Source organism: Mizuhopecten yessoensis, unplaced genomic scaffold (genome assembly GCF_002113885.1).
Source record: "Mizuhopecten yessoensis strain PY_sf001 unplaced genomic scaffold, ASM211388v2 scaffold1557, whole genome shotgun sequence".
Taxonomy (NCBI): domain Eukaryota; kingdom Metazoa; phylum Mollusca; class Bivalvia; order Pectinida; family Pectinidae; genus Mizuhopecten; species Mizuhopecten yessoensis.
The window spans coordinates 34,527-56,270 of record NW_018404106.1 but is presented as its reverse complement, the minus strand read 5'-3'; the positions used below and the strand labels follow the sequence as shown (position 1 = coordinate 56,270).

Sequence of the window (21,744 nt, the reverse complement as noted above, 5' to 3'; positions counted from 1 at the left end):
AGGTATTACTCTCATGAAGCGTAACATTCGACGAATTCGATTATTGTTTAGTTATCAGGAAATTAAATTACTGTTTACTTTCCGACGTAAAATAATTTAATCATCAGGTAAAACCAGGACCAATTTACACTGAGGACCGACCGAATTCCCCCTGGGAAAGGTGATATACAATGCCTTGCTGATTACCTACCATGACAGAATCAATAATGCACATGCGCGAAAGGACAATATATGCCTAACAAGGAAAATATATATGTATGAGTGACACGTTCAGCAACAGTAGGTGCATGACAGGGTTTTGAGTATTCTTGACTCTTTCTGAAATTGCAACATTTTACAGAACTGATGGATTCACCAAAAGCTCGCCAGAGTTACACTAGCCGGCTATCGAGTAACAGCAGAACGGACCTAAATGCCTCACCTGACTTTAGCAACGTCCCTCCTGAACACCTTAAATACCGATCTCCACTCGTGTCCAGATACGCTGGTCCAGAGATGGCCTACAACTTCAGTGAAATGAAGAAATTTTCCACGTGGCGAAGACTTTGGACATGGTTAGCCAAAGGTGAAAGGGTAAGTGATATCGGTTAATTGTCTTTAATCGGTTAATTCGTTTCATATACCATATGCATTTGGCAAATGGTTGACATGTAACGTAATATTGAGGATGTCGAATTATGATGAAATTTAGAGGTTGGTTTATGGTAGTGTCTCTGGTGTATAAAATATAGGTTATTTGATATTCATAAATCATTTATGTCTCATTATACTGCATAGTCGAAGCATCAAGTATATCAAATTCGTCAGGTAAATGGAAATATCAAGCGATACAACCAGTCAACCAAAGCATTAGATATCAAGATTATATTTCCACAAGATCATTTCCCAGATAGTGTGTTATGTCAATGTTGTATACATATACAGACAACTAACAGACATAGCGTTGTTTTCGTTTTATTGACTGGGAAACACGGATATTCAAACGTAGTGCTTTCCTTACAGTTCATTTTTGCAGTGATATGTGTCCTTTCTCTTCAATGATTTTTGCGTTATATTTACAGCACCTGGGACTAGACATCACAGAGGAGCAGATTTCTCAAATGGAACAGAACATCAATAACATAGACTTCGAACGAGCTACGCAGGAAGAGAAACGTGTACGACATGATGTCATGGCGCACGTGATTACCTTTGGCACGTGCTGTCCTTCTGCCGCTCCCATCATCCACCTGGGTGCCACCTCCGCCTACGTCGGCGACAACACCGTGCGTATTAACCAACAAAGATATACGTTGAATTACACGTTGTAGCTAATGTACTTTGTAAGATAAGTATGTGACTTTGGTTCCGATTCCGACTTGTTCAGTCAGGTTATGGGGCCGCGATGGCCAAGTGGTTTAGCCCTTCACCGCTGGGACACTATCGTAAAGAAAGAGTAGGTAGGAAGGGGAAAATATAAAGAGGTTAAAAGAGTTGCAATGGTAAGGATGAGAGGCAGCAGACTCTTTGTAACATAACATTTATCAGATGAAAAAGATCTGCTTCAATCTCAAAGTTGTCGGATAATATATGGCGCCTTTCGAATTGACGGCCTAGCTACCTCCACTCAACTTGGCAAACGATATTAGTAGACTGCCCCTTTACAACATCTGATGTTTACCATTACCATTTACCCTTATTCATTTTCAGTGTATCCCTTGACGCACTTTACAAGAATACCTTACACTCACTCAGTCACTCAGTCACTTCCAGTGTATCTTCTGACACACAAAAACGCCGATTATAAACTTACACATTTTCGGTATGTCTCTTGGCAGAAAGTAGCACGTATCATGTATCAGTCCTTTTTGTCTATCTCTTGAACAATAAGAACGCCATTTTTGTGCTTACTCATTTACCGTGTCTCTTGAGCGCGTAACGTTAACTCAATCATTTAATAACACATTCTGTTAAATCAGTCATTTTCAGTGTATTGCTTGACTCACACGTGCATATTTTGTTTTCTTACTCAGTCAGGGTATCACATAGCATCCAAGAAAACCTACTGTCAACTCCTTTACTTTCAGTGTGTGTGTTGACTTGCAATTACACATCTTGTTTCCTTAGTCAGTGTAAATGTATCATTTAACATACAAGAAAACCTACTGTCAACTCCGTTACATTCAGTGTGTTGGTTGACTTGCAAATACACATCTTGTTTCCTTAGTCACTGTAAATGTATCATTTCACATACAAGAAAACCTACTGTCAACTCCGTTACTTTCAGGATATCTCTCAACCATTAAGAACATTAACTGTTTACTACGGATTCTATCATGTATCCCTATTTGATTTAATTGTGTCGGTTGGATTAGATCCAAATATTTAAAATCGTATAATTCACACAAACGACGTACCTCAATTACCTTTACCTTTCTTATATGGTTGTTCAGGTCTTTTATTGTGAGTGTACACACACAGAAGCAATTTATTTAGGGCAAGTTATTTCCAATTTGATACCTATTGTAACATGAGCACTTAAGTCATTACAGGTATTTGCTTTATTTTCTCTTTCATTTTGTGAGTTTCCGCTGTCGGATTTGCTTTAGGGTTAATCATTTTTATTATCATTTGCTCAGCATAGCCGTTATATAGACTTACCAAATTTAACTATGAGTTATAAGACGATAAATCTGGAGTTGTGTTAATGACGTAATTATAATTGTGACGTCATAATCATAGCGTGAGACATAGATGGCCCATACTGGATGAATTGCAATTCTGAAATAATCTGAAAGCGAACAGGACATTTGAATATCAGATTATTGTCAAAATCAATTTTTAATAGTAAAGAGCGGCATTCTGTTCAGAGTAATCGTCCTTTAATTCTGAACAGAACTGCGTTCTCCATTCGTCTACAATCTTGTACGAATTATAGGTGTATAATTCTAAGCATAATATGAAGTTTAATGCTTTAGCCTGTAAATATATTACTTGCAGTTGATGATCACCAATAGTAGGGCTGGCGTAAACCATTTACAAGAATTTGTCGTCCATGCTTCATATCATTCTGTTACAATGTATATAATATACTACTGTTTATCACTCATTCGCTCCTGCATTAACTCTTATTTATTCATTCATATACATTATGTTGTTTCTTTGTTTGACATCTTACTAAAGATTGTAATGTGAAAAAACATTAGAATAACAATTTATGTAATATATATATATTTTCATTATTTGATCATTTCACAATACAAATTTAATCAGTTTATAATGTCATCAACACCTTTATTTATATATCAGATTTGACATCTGTTACTGTCAAACAACGAATACGTGCACATGATTATATTAGTAAAACGAAAGATGATGTCATACATGTATATTTGAAATCAAGCCAACGAATAGAAAAAATAATGGATACTCCGTCGGTGTTTTGAATGCAAATTGCCCATAGCTTGTCCATATGATTTACTAGAGTGAAAATTGTAACAATATATCTCAAAGAACATTAAAAGCAACAGGAAAATGATATTTGAAGATTTTACGATAGTTATAAACAATATATGTTTTACATTGCAGGACCTGATTGTGATGAGGGATGGTTTCGACATCTTATTACCTAAAGTAAGTACTAATTAACATGATCTTTTACTCAAACTCTACGTGATTACCATTTATTTTATGAATTTCACCAAAATAGAGTGCTACTGTTGACTTTCAATATTAGGAATAAGAAAAGAATGTTTAATATTAACCGTGTAACAACTTCTCTAAAGTATTAGTTGGCTACCAAGGTAATGATCGAAGGATGACGTAAGACAAGCACAGTTGTTTACATCTAGGCGATTCTTTATTCTCCTTATATGTTTTTATGGTTGATGTCATGCACTTATATGAAACTTTTATCGGCTGTATAAAGTCGCATTGTCATTGGAAAAATCGGCGAGCCTGGCAAACTAGGGAAAAAAATTGTGAAAGATGTTTTACTTTTACAAATTAATTGGTAGGAACAGTGAATCAAAGTACAATCACAAAACATACAAAAACAATGAAACGGTTATAATATGAAAGAGGTGTTCGATGAAATGGAATTTAAGTAAGTTATACTAGTTTATCCAGTTGTAAAGAAATACCATATGGAGTAGACAACGATAGCAATCGTATTCATTTTATCCAGCTGCTCGTCAATTAACCCCTGGGTGATATAAGAATTAATACAAATTGGGTAAGAAATAACCATCCTGTATGGAAAACTGCTCAATAAATTTTGCATAAATGACATTTTATTTCATGTTTAATAAATATTATTTTAAAAGTTTAAATCAAAACCGTTCTCGAGTTTGTTTCAGGATGATTCGGTGGGTTGAGAAACAAATTGTGTGAATCACTGCATGATTTATAAAATAACTGAAACACTTGGGACCTTTATTGCGCAATATATGCAAATGTACATACTTTTTAATTTCATTTTAATAAAACCAATAACGAAATACTGCATCACAAATTATTTTTATTATTTTTGCGTTATTTATATAAATACGTGAATACCTCTTTGGCGCTATAAAAGCAATATTGCGTTATCTGAGTTTGCGAATGCATCATTCCTTCCATGATGCGAATGAATTGGTAATAATTATAACATTATTTCTTTGCATAATTGTAAAAAGTAATTACATGAGTGTTGTTAAACATCAGCTTTATATCTTTGTTTTGTTACATTCCTATAGCTTGCTCGATGCATACAGAGACTGTCCGTATTTGCTGAAGAATACAAAGGTCAACCGTGTTTGGCATATACTCATTTACAGTAAGTATAAATCTTATATATCAAATCTAAATGTTGATGATCAGAATTGGTTTGTAATAAATATTCCTAATGTTTTAGCGAATTTTCATATTGACATTAAACGACAGGTTTATGGGTTAAATCACTTCTTTTCTATTTCGTTTAATTTACTTGAAAGATTTGTGTACCACTGCTATAAACTCTAACTAAGCATTTGAAAATGTTTTAGCTTAAATATATCATTTCCGAAAAGAAAAACTATAGCTTGCGGGATATCTATGAGAATAATAAAGATAAAATAAGCAAAATATAACTAATAACAGTGTTCTGAATTAGGTCTCCTAATACATGATGTGAACATATGCAATACATTTCTGAAATAAGTTTTATCTCTGTGGTTAATCTATGTGATCATCTTTCAAAGTGAGTTAACAAATTCCAAACGTGATTTAACAAATCGCTCAATGTGAGGTAACAAATCTCTCAATGTGAGGTAATGAATCTCTCAATATGTGTTAACAAATATCTCAATGTGAGTTAACAAATCTCTCAATATGAATTAAATAAATCTCTCGATGTGAGTAAATAAATCTCTCAATGTGAGGTAACAAATTTCTAAATTCTAGTTTATAAATCTCTCAATGTGAGTTAACAAAATTCAAAATGTGAGTTTACAAATCTCTCAATGTGAGTTAACAAATCTCTCAATGTAAGTTAACATCATGCGATGTGACGTTATAATGTCTATACATATAATTCATAATGGAAAACAATATATCAGACATAGAATAAATCATAACACGACATTATTCCGTAGGTATCATCTATATTGGAGTATAGTCGGTATCACCTTTAATAATGTAAAACATCCGAGGAATGTATAAAAATTTGACAAAAGATGGTACTAATCGCCATCTTTTTGCAGACCGGCCCAACTGACCACTGTTGGTAAAAGAGCGTGCGTTTGGGTACAAGACCTTCTCATGGACATACGAAACTTGGAGACAGCCCGAAACAACATCCGGTTTAGAGGTGTCAAGGGGACCACTGGTACACAGGCCAGCTTTTTAGCACTGTTTGAAGGCAGTGATGAAAAGGTAGAAAATGCCATACGCTTGGGTTGGTTTGGTTTTTATTGTTTAATGTCCTATTAACAGCTAAGGTCATTTAAGGACGTGCCTCCATGTGGGTTGTGTATGCGTCCATGTGTGTTTGTGTGCCGGAGACAGGGTTTGTTGGTGAATTTCCCTAACGCGGATATGATGCCGACTTTAAACATTAAAGCCGGAAGTGAGGTATTGCCAAGCAAGGCGCTAGGAAATAAAAACGTAGATAGAAGTAGAAAGAAAGATGAAGATCCCATTTTGTTGCAATTGATGCAGCAGCTTGATTGTTGTCGTTTATTTATAAGAGGGCACAAAAGCAAATCCCTAAATATGCAGGGTGTTCCAACATTAGTCGCCTCTTACGATACATGCAGTGGATACCCGCAGTTGTATACTTTTCTCGGTCCCCGACCTGCAGGGGTGCTGAACAAAGGACTATATAACGAGGTTCTGCGATATGAATTAACACAATTAATTTATATTCATAATATTTGTATTCTCCTTAACATTGCAGGTCGAAATATTGGACAAATTAGTTACGGAAGCTGCTGGCTTTAAAAAGTAAGGATGTTTTCTTTTTGACTTGACAAAGTTAGAATTCTTAAATTCTTCAACTTTAATATCAAGAACACATTATTACCCACGAAAGGTCAACAGAATATCTAATGAAAATTTATAAAATAAAGTCTCGATAAAAATATAGATAAAATATTAAATTTTTAACCAATTATAATGATTTCCGGAATATAAGGAACATAGTAACTGTTGCACTTCCATCGGTAGATTGATGAAGAAGGCATCAACATCTTTGTTTCTTTCGTGTGATATGTTTTAGAAATTTCCTAATCTGTGGTCAGACTTACAGCAGGAAGGTGGATGTTGACTGTTTGAGTACACTAGCCAGTATGGGGGCGTCTGTACACAAGGTAGGTTGGAGACCATATAAGGAAACTGTAAGCAACGTAGATGCAAATTATACCGTACATGCGCAACCAATCATAGAAAATGTATATATATAGTCCTGTCATCAGTCAAACTCGTTCTATTATTTGTTATAATGGCTTTATGCAGGTAACAAAGCTCATATAAAATGTTTGTATTCAATATTTACAGCGGTGAACATAAGGGAGGTTTTATAAAGTTAATGGGAATTATGACATTCGGCAGTAGTATCGTAAGTTACGGCGTTTGCGTTCATATTTACGTCCTGTTATATATAATTATAACAAAATGAAGTGTTTGACCAGGTATATCTATAAGATTTATTTAGCAGCATGACAACATATCTCACGCACTAGAATCAAATCTAACTTTATTATTTTGACATGTGTCAGTAATTGTTTTTTTAACAAATTATGTAAAGTGATCTTACATTCATATTGTCGTCAGTTGATTGTGTCCTTGTGGGTTTCGAATGTGATATAAAAAAGGGATTTGGCGAAAAATTGAGAGAAATGAATAAAGGAATTCTTAAGAAAACGAAGAAAAGGGACATTGAAATATGTTCGCGGTAAAAGAGTTGGCAAATAAACGAGTGATATGTTATCGAGGTTATGTGTAATGTCTGATTCACTCATATATTTGGTTTGGATGGTGTGTGAAATTGCTCTAAACATTCAAATATCTCATCAGAATTAAACAAGTTGTTTTATGAAACAATGATCTTTTGTAGATATGTACAGATATTCGACTATTAGCAAGTTTTAAAGAAGTCGAGGAACCATTCGAAAAGGAGCAAACAGGTATATATTAAAAAGAAATATTTTCTCTCCAAACAAATGATTCGCGATTATTACAATTCGCAAACGGAACGAAAACAGTTGTATCTTAATTTGTCTGAATAGCAAGTAGTGTGATATGATTGTATTCGCTACTTATTCTCCTGCTTATTAACAAGAGAATATATACATGTTGCGAAATAGATATGCTCTACTAGATAAGATACAACAATAGTTATATAGCTGTTGTTTTATATTGATTACAAAAGCAATGAACTTTATGTATTGTTTATACTGTTATGAATTGAACGTATTAAGACTCACATAGTTGGTTGTACCTTCAAAGCTTAGTAATAGATACAGTAAATCAAAATAAAATAACACTACGTCATACGGCTGTTTCGTCCTTCTTGGACTCATTAATGATGCTAGTTGGAAATCATTATTTGTATTAAGTACTGTTGAAACAGGAAAAGAGGCGCGTAAAACCCCTTCATTTTATGAATTTTACAAATTTAAGAGAGAGAAGTACTGGTTACTGTTAAATCAGATAATGAGTACCACAATGAGTACCACAATGAGTACCACAATAAGTACCACAGTGAGTACCACAATGAGTACAACAATAAGTACCACAATGAGTATCACAATGAATACCACAGTGAGTACCACAATGAGTACCACAGAGAGTACCACAGTGAGTACCACAATGAGTACCACAGTGAGTACCACAGTGAGTACCACAGTGAGTACCACAATGAGTACCACAGTCAGTACCACAGTGAGTACAACAGTGAGTACCACAATGAGTACCACAGTGAGTACAACAGTGAGTACCACAATGAGTACCACAGTGAGTACCACAATGAGTATCACAATGAATACCACAGTGAGTACCACAATGAGTACCACAGTGAGTACCAAAGTGGGTACCACAATGAGTACCACAATGAGTACAACAATAAGTACCACAATGAGTACCACAATGAATACCACAGTGAGTACCACAATGAGTACCACAGTGAGTACCACAGTGAGTACCACAATGAGTACCACAGTGAGTACCACAGTAAGTACCACAATGAGTACCACAATGAGTACCACAATAAGTACCACAATGAGTACAACAATAAGTACCACAATGAATATCACAATGAATACCACAGTGAGTACCACAATGAGTACCACAGTGAGTACCACAGTAAGTACCACAATGAGTACCACAATGAGTACCACAATAAGTACCACAATGAGTACAACAATAAGTACCACAATGAATATCACAATGAATACCACAGTGAGTACCACAATGAGTACCACAGTGAGTACCACAGTAAGTACCACAATGAGTACCACAATGAGTACCACAATAAGTACCACAATGAGTACAACAATAAGTACCACAATGAATATCACAATGAATACCACAGTGAGTACCACAATGAGTACCACAGTGAGTACCACAGTAAGTACCACAATGAGTACCACAATGAGTACCACAATAAGTACCACAATGAGTACAACAATAAGTACCACAATGAATATCACAATGAATACCACAGTGAGTACCACAATGAGTACCACAGTGAGTACCACAGTAAGTACCACAATGAGTACCACAATGAGTACCACAATAAGTACCACAATGAGTATAACAATAAGTACCACAATGAATATCACAATGAATACCACAGTGAGTACCACAATGAGTACCACAGTGAGTACCACAGTAAGTACCACAATGAGTACCACAATGAGTACCACAATAAGTACCACAATGAGTACAACAATAAGTACCACAATGAATATCACAATGAATACCACAGTGAGTACCACAATGAGTACCACAGTGAGTACCACAGTAAGTACCACAATGAGTACCACAATGAGTACCACAATAAGTACCACAATGAGTATAACAATAAGTACCACAATGAATATCACAATGAATACCACAGTGAGTACCACAATGAGTACCACAGTGAGTACCACAGTAAGTACCACAATGAGTACCACAATGAGTACCACAATAAGTACCACAATGAGTACAACAATAAGTACCACAATGAATATCACAATGAATACCACAGTGAGTACCACAATGAGTACCACAGTGAGTACCACAGTAAGTACCACAATGAGTACCACAATGAGTACCACAATAAGTACCACAATGAGTACAACAATAAGTACCACAATGAATATCACAATGAATACCACAGTGAGTACCACAATGAGTACCACAGTGAGTACCACAGTAAGTACCACAATGAGTACCACAATGAGTACCACAATAAGTACCACAATGAGTACAACAATAAGTACCACAATGAATATCACAATGAATACCACAGTGAGTACCACAATGAGTACCACAGTGAGTACCACAGTAAGTACCACAATGAGTACCACAATGAGTACCACAATAAGTACCACAATGAGTACAACAATAAGTACCACAATGAATATCACAATGAATACCACAGTGAGTACCACAATGAGTACCACAGTGAGTACCACAGTAAGTACCACAATGAGTACCACAGTGAGTACCACAATAAGTACCACAATGAGTATCACAATGAATACCACAATGAGTACCACAATGAATACCACAGTGAGTACCACAGTGAGTACCACATTGAGTACCACAGTGAGTACCACAGTGAGTACCACAATGAGTATCACAATGAATACCACAGTGAGTACCACAATGAGTACCACAGTGAGTACCACAGTAAGTACCACAGTGAGTACCACAATGAGTACAACAATAAGTACCACAATGAGTACCACAATGAGTACCACAATGAATAACACAGTGAGTACCACAATGAATACCACAGTGAGTACCACAGTGAGCACCACAATAAATACCACAGTGAGTACCACAATGAATACCACAGTGAGTACCACAATGAGTATCACAATGAATACCACAGTGAGTACCACAATGAGTACCACAGTGAGTACCACAGTAAGTACCACAATGAGTACCACAATGAGTACAACAATAAGTACCACAATGAGTACCACAATGAGTACCACAATGAGTACCACAGAGAGTACCACAGTGAGTACAACAGTAAGTACCACAATGAGTACCACAGTGAGTACCACAGTGAGTACCACAGTGAGTACCACAATGAGTACCACAATGAGTACCACAGTGAGTACCGCAGTGAGTACCACAATGAGTACCACAATGCCACTACTCTAAAGATATCACGTTTGTTATCCAAATTACCAAAACTCCTCGAAGCCTAAGAATTTCATCAGCAGTGTCTACCACCTGGTACACACACACAGGTGCAATAATACCTCAACTTTGACGTTTATAAGCTATATTATATGACCAAAAATCAATTACTGACAATTATTTACTTCTGCAGTGTATTGTACTTTTATGTAGCTATCGCCGTATCGACAGTTTTATGATGTTTCGCCTTTGTTTATCGATTTTGGTTTCTGATTACGGTATTGTTTACAATGCAGTATTTTGTTATTGTTCATTTCCTATCAAACGTGTGACAGTTGATCTGAATCGTTGTTTTCCAATGAAATGCTGTTAAATATTACATAATTTCAATATCGGCAGCATCTGGTACCATGTCCTACAAGCGTAACCCTATGAGGAGCGAGCGTTGCTGTGCGCTGGCCCGTCACCTGATGTGTCTGATCCAGGATCCGCTAATGACAGCCTCGGTTCAGTGGATGGAACGCACACTCGACGACAGCGCAAATAGGTCAGTAGTTCACACAGGGCGGTGATGTTGTATGGTAGTGCATACTTAGTATTTTTTTCCATGTATAACATTGCAGTACATTTTAGTTCCTTATTGTGACATCATACCCTCTACCCAACCCGCCCTTTATAATGCAACGGATGTGGAGATATATAAATACCTTATACTCATCAAGTCTAACTTGTCTACGTAGGGCAGGGGAACACTACCTACGGAACCAACTTAGTGCAATTGGTAATCACATGTAATTGTAACAGGAAAGACAGTAGTGCTTCCATCGGATTTAACGCGCGATCACTAGGATCATAGTCAGACGCTCTACCACTGAGCTAAAGGGAAATTCCCTCTACGGCGACCGTAATCCTATGTACAATTAAAATATGTTCCATAAATAATATGCTTGTGCCACTCTTAGTGTTAGAATAAACGCTATGTACATAGGCCCTCTCTGGAGATTTAAGTGATGGGAAAACATACATTTGGTGTAATGCTCATTTGACATTCCGGATATGACCTTCGCAGTGAAATCATTGAATTAATTAATAAATAATCGTGGGATGTACTATATAAGCAGATTCAATCGCAACCATAAACAATAAGAAATAATTCTACCAAATGAAGCTGCAAATAACTGGAATTTAATAATAATGCATGTGTTAGAGATGTGAAATTTATAGTATTTCTTTTACAGACATTTTGACTTCCTGTATAATGATCAGTTTAATTTGTCTCTAAGTGAGAGGTGCTAATAACGAAGATGATACTTTATTATAAAAGGATCAGAATAACGATTACAAATACAAAGTAGCTAGGGCAGTAACTACCGAGCAACATAACAACCATACTGAACATCATCCAGATTAACAACTTATTTCGGAATAGATATGGTTTTAATAGTGGTACAATAATATACAAAAACAATTATAAAGAAAACAAACAGAACTTATACGTGATACGAAAATGCAAGGGTTATGGCAACAACTGGTTCACCCGTTGTCAGTATGATGTGACCGGGCGGGATTCTGTGCTTGGTGCCTTCGGCATGGGATTTCAGTGAGATAGCATTATAGAGTCGACATCAGATCAGCGCTACAACACGCAGTCAATGGCAACAACTAGTTCACCCGTTGTCAGTATGATGTGACCGGGCGAGATGCTGTGATTGGTGCCTTCGGCATGGGATTTCAGTGAGATAGCATTATAGAGTCGACATCAGATCAGCGCTACCACAAGCAGTCAAGAACACCAACATACCCTGTTTCTGGCACATATGCACGCATACACAACACACATTGAGGCACGTCCTTAAATGACCGTAGCTGTGCATATGCTTTTCATGTTTCTATTTCTCATCTTGCCTTTAAGATCACCTGCCAATAATAACCACATATCTATAACAACAGTCAAACCTGCCTTAATGGCTACCTGTCTATGACTACCATCTGTTTAAATTGACATGCACATGTGCCATTTTGTCCAACTGTCTATAACTCCCATCTGTCCTAAACTGATCAGTCATGTCCTAATGGCTAACCATCAACATCCACCACCTGTATATAGCTACAGTCAAACCTGCCTTTAGTTATAGGATAGACGGCACCTTCCCTCCTCTATCATGATTTTTCTATCTCTACACTATATATTTTATCCCTCCTACTAATTTTCCTATCTTTTCTTGGTCTAATTGATAACCAAAATACTCGGTAGTGAAGCGGACGTAAAATCACTCAAACAAACCAACAAACAAACCACCTATTCTTAACTACAGACTAATCTGACGACAAATCAACATCTATAAACGATTTTACTACGTCAGGTCGGTTTTAGAAGCAGTTTACCCTATATTTTGAAATTACTCGTGATGTCCCCTTTATTCCAGGAGAGTATGTTTGGCAGAGGCCTTCCTTACGGCTGACATTGTTCTAAGTACGTTACACAACATATCGGAGGGGTTGGTGGTCTACCCGAAGGTACGTGCACATCATGGAAACAAAGAACTAATTAAAAAGCACATTTGACTTTAAGCATCTGATGTTAGTTGAGTTAAGACATCTCTTGTTTAATAAAAGATCTTGGTTGTTCCGGAAAAAATTGAGACATTTGGATTCTCAATTGAAGCTGTGTAAACCGTGACTGCGTATACATTACGGTATACGCAGTGAGATTCCTTGGAGACCATTGTTTCCTATTGATGACGTAATTTACATTGTGACGGCATAATGGTAACGTTGGAGATCTATCGCTGCTCGCAGGCTGTAGGCTGTTCATTTGTTTGGATTTACGCACGTTACGGAGGTTTTATACCATTATAAAAGCAAATGTATTGGAGTTAGCTTTATTCTGAGTTTACCATCAGAGTAGGAAAATATGTAAATATAAGAATTGACCTTCAGTTTGACTGCGAATAAGGTAGTATGAACGCATTTAGCAACGAACATATTCTTTATGGAGCGCTAACGCGTCAATCCTTAATTATCATTGTCGATATCACGTGCAAATTTTGATCAACGTAGATAGAGAACAAAATTAATCCGAATTTTTACTACATTTGTATGTGCTATACTCAGACGATTTGTTTAGCGTGTTCAACGAGAAAATTATGTACAATATCAAATAAAATAAAAATAAAACAGGCTGTTGATCTGATTTCTATTAAAATCTACAGTAAAGTCATATTATAAGCTCTATTTATGTATTGTTGACAGCAAGTAACACCATTTCATACAACATACAAACGCGTTCTATCGTAGGGAGATTTATGTTGTTACGTCACCTGATGGTTCTGATTCTTGAACTGTCAAAACCTGAATGAAATAGTAAAGAATGTAAGATCAAAATTCGTTCAAATAAATCATGTTAATGATTTGACTTCTTTTTGCGAAGGTGATAGAGAGGCGTATCAGCCAAGAACTGCCATTCATGGCTACGGACGCAATACTCAAGGCGATGATCAGGGCTGGTGGAAACAGACAGGTTCGTCTCATAAGAATATTTTGTATGTCACAATAGTATCTCACATAAACATGATAAAGTATTTTCATGTGGTTGTGTCTTTTTAATGCTATTCAAAGACGTAAAGCTTTGGTTACCGTTTTGTTCTATTTATTATATAAATGTTATCATATATATCAAAATTAATGCTGCAATCACATTTCAAGGCTGACCTTTTTGAGTTACAAGATTATTCTTCTGTAATCAGGTATTCGAGATTGCTTTTTATGTTTACAAATATTTCATTATTCCAAAACATGTTAACGTAAAATGCTTTCTAATTATAGTTACTGCTCATACTTTGTTTTCTAATAAGCTCACCTGCCCGAAGGGCATATTAGCATATGCCGTTGCGCGGCGTCCGTTGTCTTTCTCTCCGTCCGTGTGTGAACGTTTCCTTTAAACGACATTCACTTGCTATTAAAGTAACAAACGACTTTTTCTGAAGAACCAAAGTCCTTGTAGAATGTTATTTGGCTGGTACTTTCCAAGAGTGGAGCTTGACAAGGTTTGCAAATGAACTGAACTTTATTTATTTTACAACATATTTATTATAAATTTCAACTTATATTAATCACTCTTGTTGCCCCGGATGTCAGCGCGCGAGGGGTCTTAATGTGGGAGGAAACTGGAGTACACGGAGAAAACCCACGTGGTTGGGGAGGTGACTCCATACCTTTTCACGTCAGTTCATCTGCAAGTTCGCCGGGGTCAATTATGCCCAAAAAATCAAATTACTTCTTTGAAGAACAGAAAGGCACAGAATAATATTTGGTGAGTAGCTTCCTGGGATGGAGCCCGCCAAAGATTGCGATTGAAAATGACCTCGATCTATTTTTATGATCAAAAACGACTTTTTTTGAAGTCATGCAAAAACCGAAATTGCAAACGACTTGATTTGAAGAACAGCAAGGCCTAGGTTGATGATATTTGTCCAGTAGAATGCAGAAGGACAGTCAATGTTATTGAAGTGATCATTAATGATTTTGACTACTTTCAAGGTCACATGGGTCACCTGTGTTTAAACGCCTTCTTCCGATAACCATAAACACATGATGGAATCAAGGGTTATCCATTTTTGTGAATTGCCTATCTCGATTTGCAAGTTCACAGGGGTCGAATGTGCTAAAGAAATCAGAACGTTTCCAATAACAAGAGTCTTAGGTAAGGATATTTAGCCTGTAGTTTTTTAAATTACATTTGACTTTGGTTCAATTTTGAGATTAATAGCAGGTGAGCGATGTAGGCCTATTGGTCTTTCTGTTCTTACATGGTTTCAAATTATATTTACAAATCATACATGGTTTCATATTTTGTTTGCATATCATGGGTACTTTGGAAACATTTTTACATATCAATAATGCTTTAAACAATATTAACAAATCATAAATGCTTTTTTTTTTTATTAACGTATCATTATCATATTTTGTTTTTAATAATGAAAATGTATTATACACTCATAGGAATTATTTAAACATATCATACAAGTTTTCAAAAAGTTAGATTAAGACAACTTTTAGTTATATGTATTGGTAGGAATGTCACGAGAAGATCCGAAGTTTGTCCCAGGAATCCGCACTTGTCGTCAAACACCAAGGTGGGGAAAACGACTTCCTGGAACGTCTGAGAAAATCGTCCTTCTTTTACCCCATTCACAACAACATTGACGAAATTTTGGATCCAAAGAATTTCATCGGTCGAGCAACTAATCAGGTATTGTTGTCAGCATGCAGCAGTTAATCATAGAATATATTTATAGCAACATACAACAGTCTCGATTGCGCAATCAGCCGTAATGGTTACGTATATTTTGTGGAGGCCCTTTGCTTGGTAAAAACATCAATTAACTACGTCATATGTAGTGCTAGTGTGTGATGCAAAAACAAAAGTTGTTCGAGATATACTTTCGGGAAGTTGTCATTGCTTTGAAAATGTGACTAAAGGTACCATACCTGTACACAATGATAACATTACAACTCATCTATAGATGTACAGACACCAAAGATCAAGTACAGCAAACATCATAACATTGTGAAATAATGGACTACTTGCAAATAGTAAGACGTTCAGTACAGAAGTATCCAGTCATAAAAGATAAGTATTATTTAGTTAATTTATATACACACATATATATATACGTTCGATTATGAATCCGTACGATAGGTTCGGGGAAAGAGAAGGCCCTTTGTATTCCACTACATAATGGAAACGGCGATTAATGTGGTGGGTCACTGCTGACTAGGATTTTTCACCTGTGTCTTCTGCTAAGGGGACATTTGAAGAAACCACAATTGATCTGCTACCCCTATTACAACATTTGGGATGTTTGCACAAATGGGGTAGGTAATTTAGTTAGCCCCCCCGCCCCCCCCCCCAAGCTAGGGCACACATGCACGCATACACAACACACATGGAGGCACGTACTTAAATTACCTTAGCTGTTGATAGGACGCCAACCCAGAATAAACCAACCGTAAGACAGAAAACATATTATACCACTTCAATGTAATGTTTATTCTATTCTTTTTCAGGTCAGCAAATTCCTGGAGGAAGAGGTGAAACCAAGCATATTGACATACGCAAACATTATGGATGCTATCGCAGAACTGGATCTCTAACATTTGAATGCATTCATGAAAAAAAAACACTCAATGTTCGCGTATACCTATTTTCCTGTTTGCTCTTTCGACAACATATTCGCAAGGATTTCGTTCACGAAAGGAAAACCAACAGCACTTTGATTGCACTTAAGTCTACTCTTCGCAATAAGTCTCAATCTTAGAAATATAAATATGTTAAATATTGGAATGTAAATAGAAATTGCAAATCTTGGGAATTAATATAAATCTTAGAAATAACCCCACATCTTTAGAACATGTCTCAGTTTGGTGATTGTCCACGTGGGCAATATTCACAAATATGGAATGGCACATTTTGATAATCAATCTAACAGTAAAGCTACATTAAAAGTTTGACTTAAATCTATGATCAAATGGCGATGAGTATGTATACTTTACCGTATGACAAGATATCATGTTACCTTTGTCTAACAAGACATTTTCTCATCTGACCAGTGTTGACGGGGTGGGGGGGGGGGGGGGGGGGGGGGGGNGGGTAGCTGGTGAATAGGTAGGTTTGATAGATAAAGTGCCATATGGACATTAGAATGATGAAAATTAATGATCACCAAGTTCGAAATAATATTGACATTTCTAAATAGCCTAATCTAGCAAGGTGATCCTGCTAGGAAATACATTTTTTTTGTGCTTTGACTTGGATCTGATCATTTTTTGTATTTACCCTTTTAAGATCAAATGTGTAAAATTCTATTTATAACGAGAACCGTTACAAAACTCCCATAAACAGGTCCTTAATCGTAAATGATGTATTTGAAAAGTGTTTGCAATGCTATTATACATTTGCTTAGAAAGTTTAAAATCAGACATAGAGAGGGACCATTGGCATCACCTTGTATAAATGTATAAACATTAGGTCCCCAAACTCGTTATAACTGGTTCAAGCATTACAATATTATACTTTATTAAGATAAAAAAAACAACATGACATGAATCGTAAAATGGCATTTGGTATTAACGAAGGTTTTTTTTCGCGAAATTAATGTTAGTCGATGGATAAATGAACCTTATCTACGAAATGAAATATCTTTTTAAATTGATTGCTATATTTTTATGATTTTTGATGGATTGTTGCATTTCTGTGAAGTTTTATTGATCGTTGCATTTCTGTGATTTTTAATTGATTGTTGCATTTCTATTAATATTTAATGAATTATTGCATTCCTATTTTTTTAACGGATTATTGCATTCCTATAACTTTCATTGAATGGTTGAATTTACATGTTTTTTAATGGATTGCTATTTTTATCGAAATATATCTTTTTGGTTATTGCAAGTTAAATGGTGTCCAAATGGGGAAACATTTTTTTTCTTGTTATTATCTTTAATATTTTTCTCATAGACATCAAACATGTATTTCCATGTCACAAAACTAAATGCGATAGCAATACATAATATAGGATGGTTAAAATATTATATGTAGCCTGTTTACTGATATATTGATCTGGTCAATATGGGGTATTTCTTGGTGTTCTTTTTTTTTGCTCTGGTGATATATGTTTGATATATAAAAGTCTTTGATACATATGTTATTAAACAAATTGCAATTTACATAGTTTAATAGTTATTTGTTACTTTATGAATAATAAGGAACGCAATACTGGAAGTTGAAATAAAACAAGCCTCAGTGTCATACTTAAATGGTATTCAAAGACGATGGACCCCTCCTGGAATCAAACACCTAAGCGAAACATTTGATTGGGGGAGAGAGCACAAAGATAAAAAAAAGACTGAGTGTAACAATAGGGACATATCAACTTTGGTTTCTTTTGTGTTCTGACGAAAAAGGTTGGAAAACAATTCATCATATCTTGCAATTAGGGTTCAAAAGTTGAATTGTTTTATGACGTCACCGGATTTGTATAGGCCCATCTGAGAATCGGAAGTACTTGATTCTATCCAAATATTTTACTTTTGTTTATAACACGTCTTTCCATTGGTTCTGTGTTGGCAGTCTTTTCAGTTATAGATCGTAGACATGAACACTTATTTTGATGACATCAAAGTACAAGCCTAATAACAAGAAATTATCTGTCACATTTGAAAAGCAGTCTACAACAACATCTTCTGACATTGGAAATGTGAGCATTATACTAGATGTAAGAGCAGATGATATGGAATTATTGACGACGATTAGCGTAGATCTAGACATGCTCTATTTAGCGTCATTATTGCAGAAAGCTCTGGCGTTTATGCGTAAGGGGATTTTAAAACACGGCATCTGATTGATCAACATAAAAATCGTTGTCACATTTAAAAAAAATAAAAAATATTTTTGTTGTAAATTAAAATGACATGATGTCACAACTTATTTATTCTGTGCATGGAATCATTGTAGTGTTGTTGTATAATTGCAATCTTGAACTTGAACCAATCTCCGTAACAAACCTTAATCATCACTATGTGTTATCATAAGAGACGACTAATGTGTTTTTGTTTGAGGTTTAATGTCCTCGCAACAGCCAGGGTCATAAGATGACAGGTAGAGGAAAACACAGAAGAAAACCACCGATTCTTAAAGGGGCCCCACATTAGTTTTATAACATCCGGGCGGTCGCCCATCCAACTACTGACCACGCTCGACGTTGCTGAACTAGTGAGCGGGTCCCCGAGTAATGCCAGCAAGGCAGTATTTTTCCCTCATAAACCTTAGCTGTAATAGTTGGTGTTAGTAGCATGTTTGATATACAGTCTCAAAAAGTTAAGTTAAACAGGCGTTTGTATACAGTGGTGCTTTGAATGAGTAATGGTGTAATTTCCCGTTAACCTGCTGATGTGGATTTGAATTGCATTTCTGTTAAGTTCAAATTTATAACTTGTCACAATTTATAGATGCATCAAACACATAAAGCGCTTAAAAACAATAATATATTTGATTACAATTTTAACACGTGTATTTATTGTTTTTGCGTTACTTGTGCATTATCATTGGAAGAAACTATTATTCTGCGAATGATTAGCACAACTGGTCAGTGGTGTCGGCCCATTGAGCAAACAAAACATCGGATCCCGCAGGTTTCAATGATTTCAATGGTGTACCTGAGGACGACGCTGTTACCCATGTTGATCAACTCCGCCTTGTGGGATATATAATGCACTCTAGCATGGCTTAGACGGTCTTGCTGCTGTTGAATCTAATTATAATGACACTGTTAATGAGCCGTTAGAAAAAACGGACACTTCACAAGCAGAGCACCGAATACACGCACATATCAACATTTATTAAATTCTTTCCTATGATCTTTGTATAAATCTTTTAAAAGTTGATAATCATATTCCGTTTTGGATCACACTTTTTCGATAGAGCATTTTGAGGGATTCATCACGTGACTTAGTTAATACAATGCAGACTGAATGCTGTTTTGTTTTATTCATTTTTTTTCAAAACAAGATTCAAATGAGGATTTCGATAAAAAGAGAAAGAAAACAAACAAACGAAAAGAACCCCTGATCGTACTATTTTGTACGTACATGGGCACAGGTCACCGTTTATACTTACAACTCTTTTTTGACGTCAAAATAACAGATCTTTTCCTATGTCATGCCTATAATATGTCCTATTGATCAACTGATATGATGCTGCCACCAGTTAACGGGCACATTTTGTATATCATGAATAGACGATATAATTACACATGAAGCTATCAAAAGTGCGAGTTACTCCCCCTTGAACGACCAGCACGAGTAGTTATTCATTATAGAACTTATCTATTCATATCTTTAAGCAATGTTGCAGATACAGAGTCATTTTAATCTTACTACTACATACATGAAAAATCTGCCCGCGCTTACATAATTCCTTTATGAAATAACATATTTTATTACATTGAAACTACATATCATCATGTATGAATAATGTGTGTTCTACTGCTGTATCTTTTCTTTGCTGATTAGCTGCCTGTATTGCAACTTTGTTGTTGTCTTTTCTCCAACTAAATTTTACGTCTGTCCGGACCCCGGACTGTTATAATGATGTGAGCGAGTTGGAAGATGAACGTGACACACACCCAGGTGAATCCACCTTTAACATTTTGTAATTAATACAGTTTGCGAAAATGAATTACACCGCATCATACAGCAGTTCGTCCTTCTAGGACTAATCTATGATGCAAGGAGCCAAAATATTGGAATTCTAAATTGGCTTAACTAATGTTGAAACAGAGGGACAGGTGCTTACAATCCCTTACTTTACAAATTTCAAAATTTAGATATCGAAACTTGGATATCTGTGACGAAGTTTACATTCAAATATTTTACGCAAGAAATTATCACCACATCAGGAGGTCTCTTTATTAACATCAAGTGGGTGGATTTATTTTATCAAGAGATTTCGATCGTCATGGTACTTATATACAAGTTAATATTTATTTTATATTATATTATATTAAGAAATTAATACATTCAAGCTACCGACATTATGCCTCAGATGACTCATGATTGTCATTAAAGCCCTACTCGTCAGATGTAATACTTTGTCCATTAAACAGTTTTTGTTCAGAGATAAATCCATATTTTTGAGGATCAGATCTATTGCTTTGACATAAACGGCTTCTACTCTATTTACTAAAAAGATACATTATCTAGATGAAAAACTTAAGGTTTAAACCACACCAAAATAGTATCATATGTATCACATATGGTCCTGGATGTACGTCCTTCATATCTTATTGTTGATTTTCTTTTTCACTTATGAAAAGAAAGTCATTGATACGATGTAGTCTTTTTGTTTTTGCTGATATCGCCATTGTCAGTGCACATGTGTCACATACAGGG

At 35.7% G+C, this 21,744-nt stretch overlaps 1 protein-coding gene across 1 annotated transcript; it reads left to right on the top strand.

Moving 5' to 3' along the window:
* The first annotated feature begins 201 nt into the window (after positions 1-201).
* LOC110465130 (adenylosuccinate lyase-like) lies at positions 202-17,418 on the top strand. The gene is made up of 13 exons (XM_021520736.1): positions 202-573; positions 1,062-1,265; positions 3,568-3,612; positions 4,716-4,795; positions 5,700-5,871; positions 6,395-6,441; positions 6,716-6,806; positions 7,553-7,622; positions 11,197-11,344; positions 13,224-13,314; positions 14,228-14,317; positions 15,872-16,048; positions 16,867-17,418. The coding sequence occupies exons 1-13, from the start codon at positions 346-348 to the stop codon at positions 16,951-16,953; spliced, it is 1,530 nt and encodes a 509-aa protein (XP_021376411.1). The 5' UTR covers positions 202-345; the 3' UTR covers positions 16,954-17,418.
* The last annotated feature ends 4,326 nt before the right edge of the window (positions 17,419-21,744 follow it).

Excerpts from the sequence above, each read along its gene's own strand:
- LOC110465130 (XM_021520736.1), top strand. The coding sequence starts at position 346 with ATGGATTCACCAAAAGCTCGCCAGAGTTACACTAGCCGGCTATCGAGT. Across the intron at positions 5,872-6,394 it reads TTGAAGGCAGTGATGAAAAG|GTCGAAATATTGGACAAATT; the intron begins GTAGAAAATGCC and ends TTAACATTGCAG. Across the intron at positions 14,318-15,871 it reads GGGCTGGTGGAAACAGACAG|GAATGTCACGAGAAGATCCG; the intron begins GTTCGTCTCATA and ends ATGTATTGGTAG.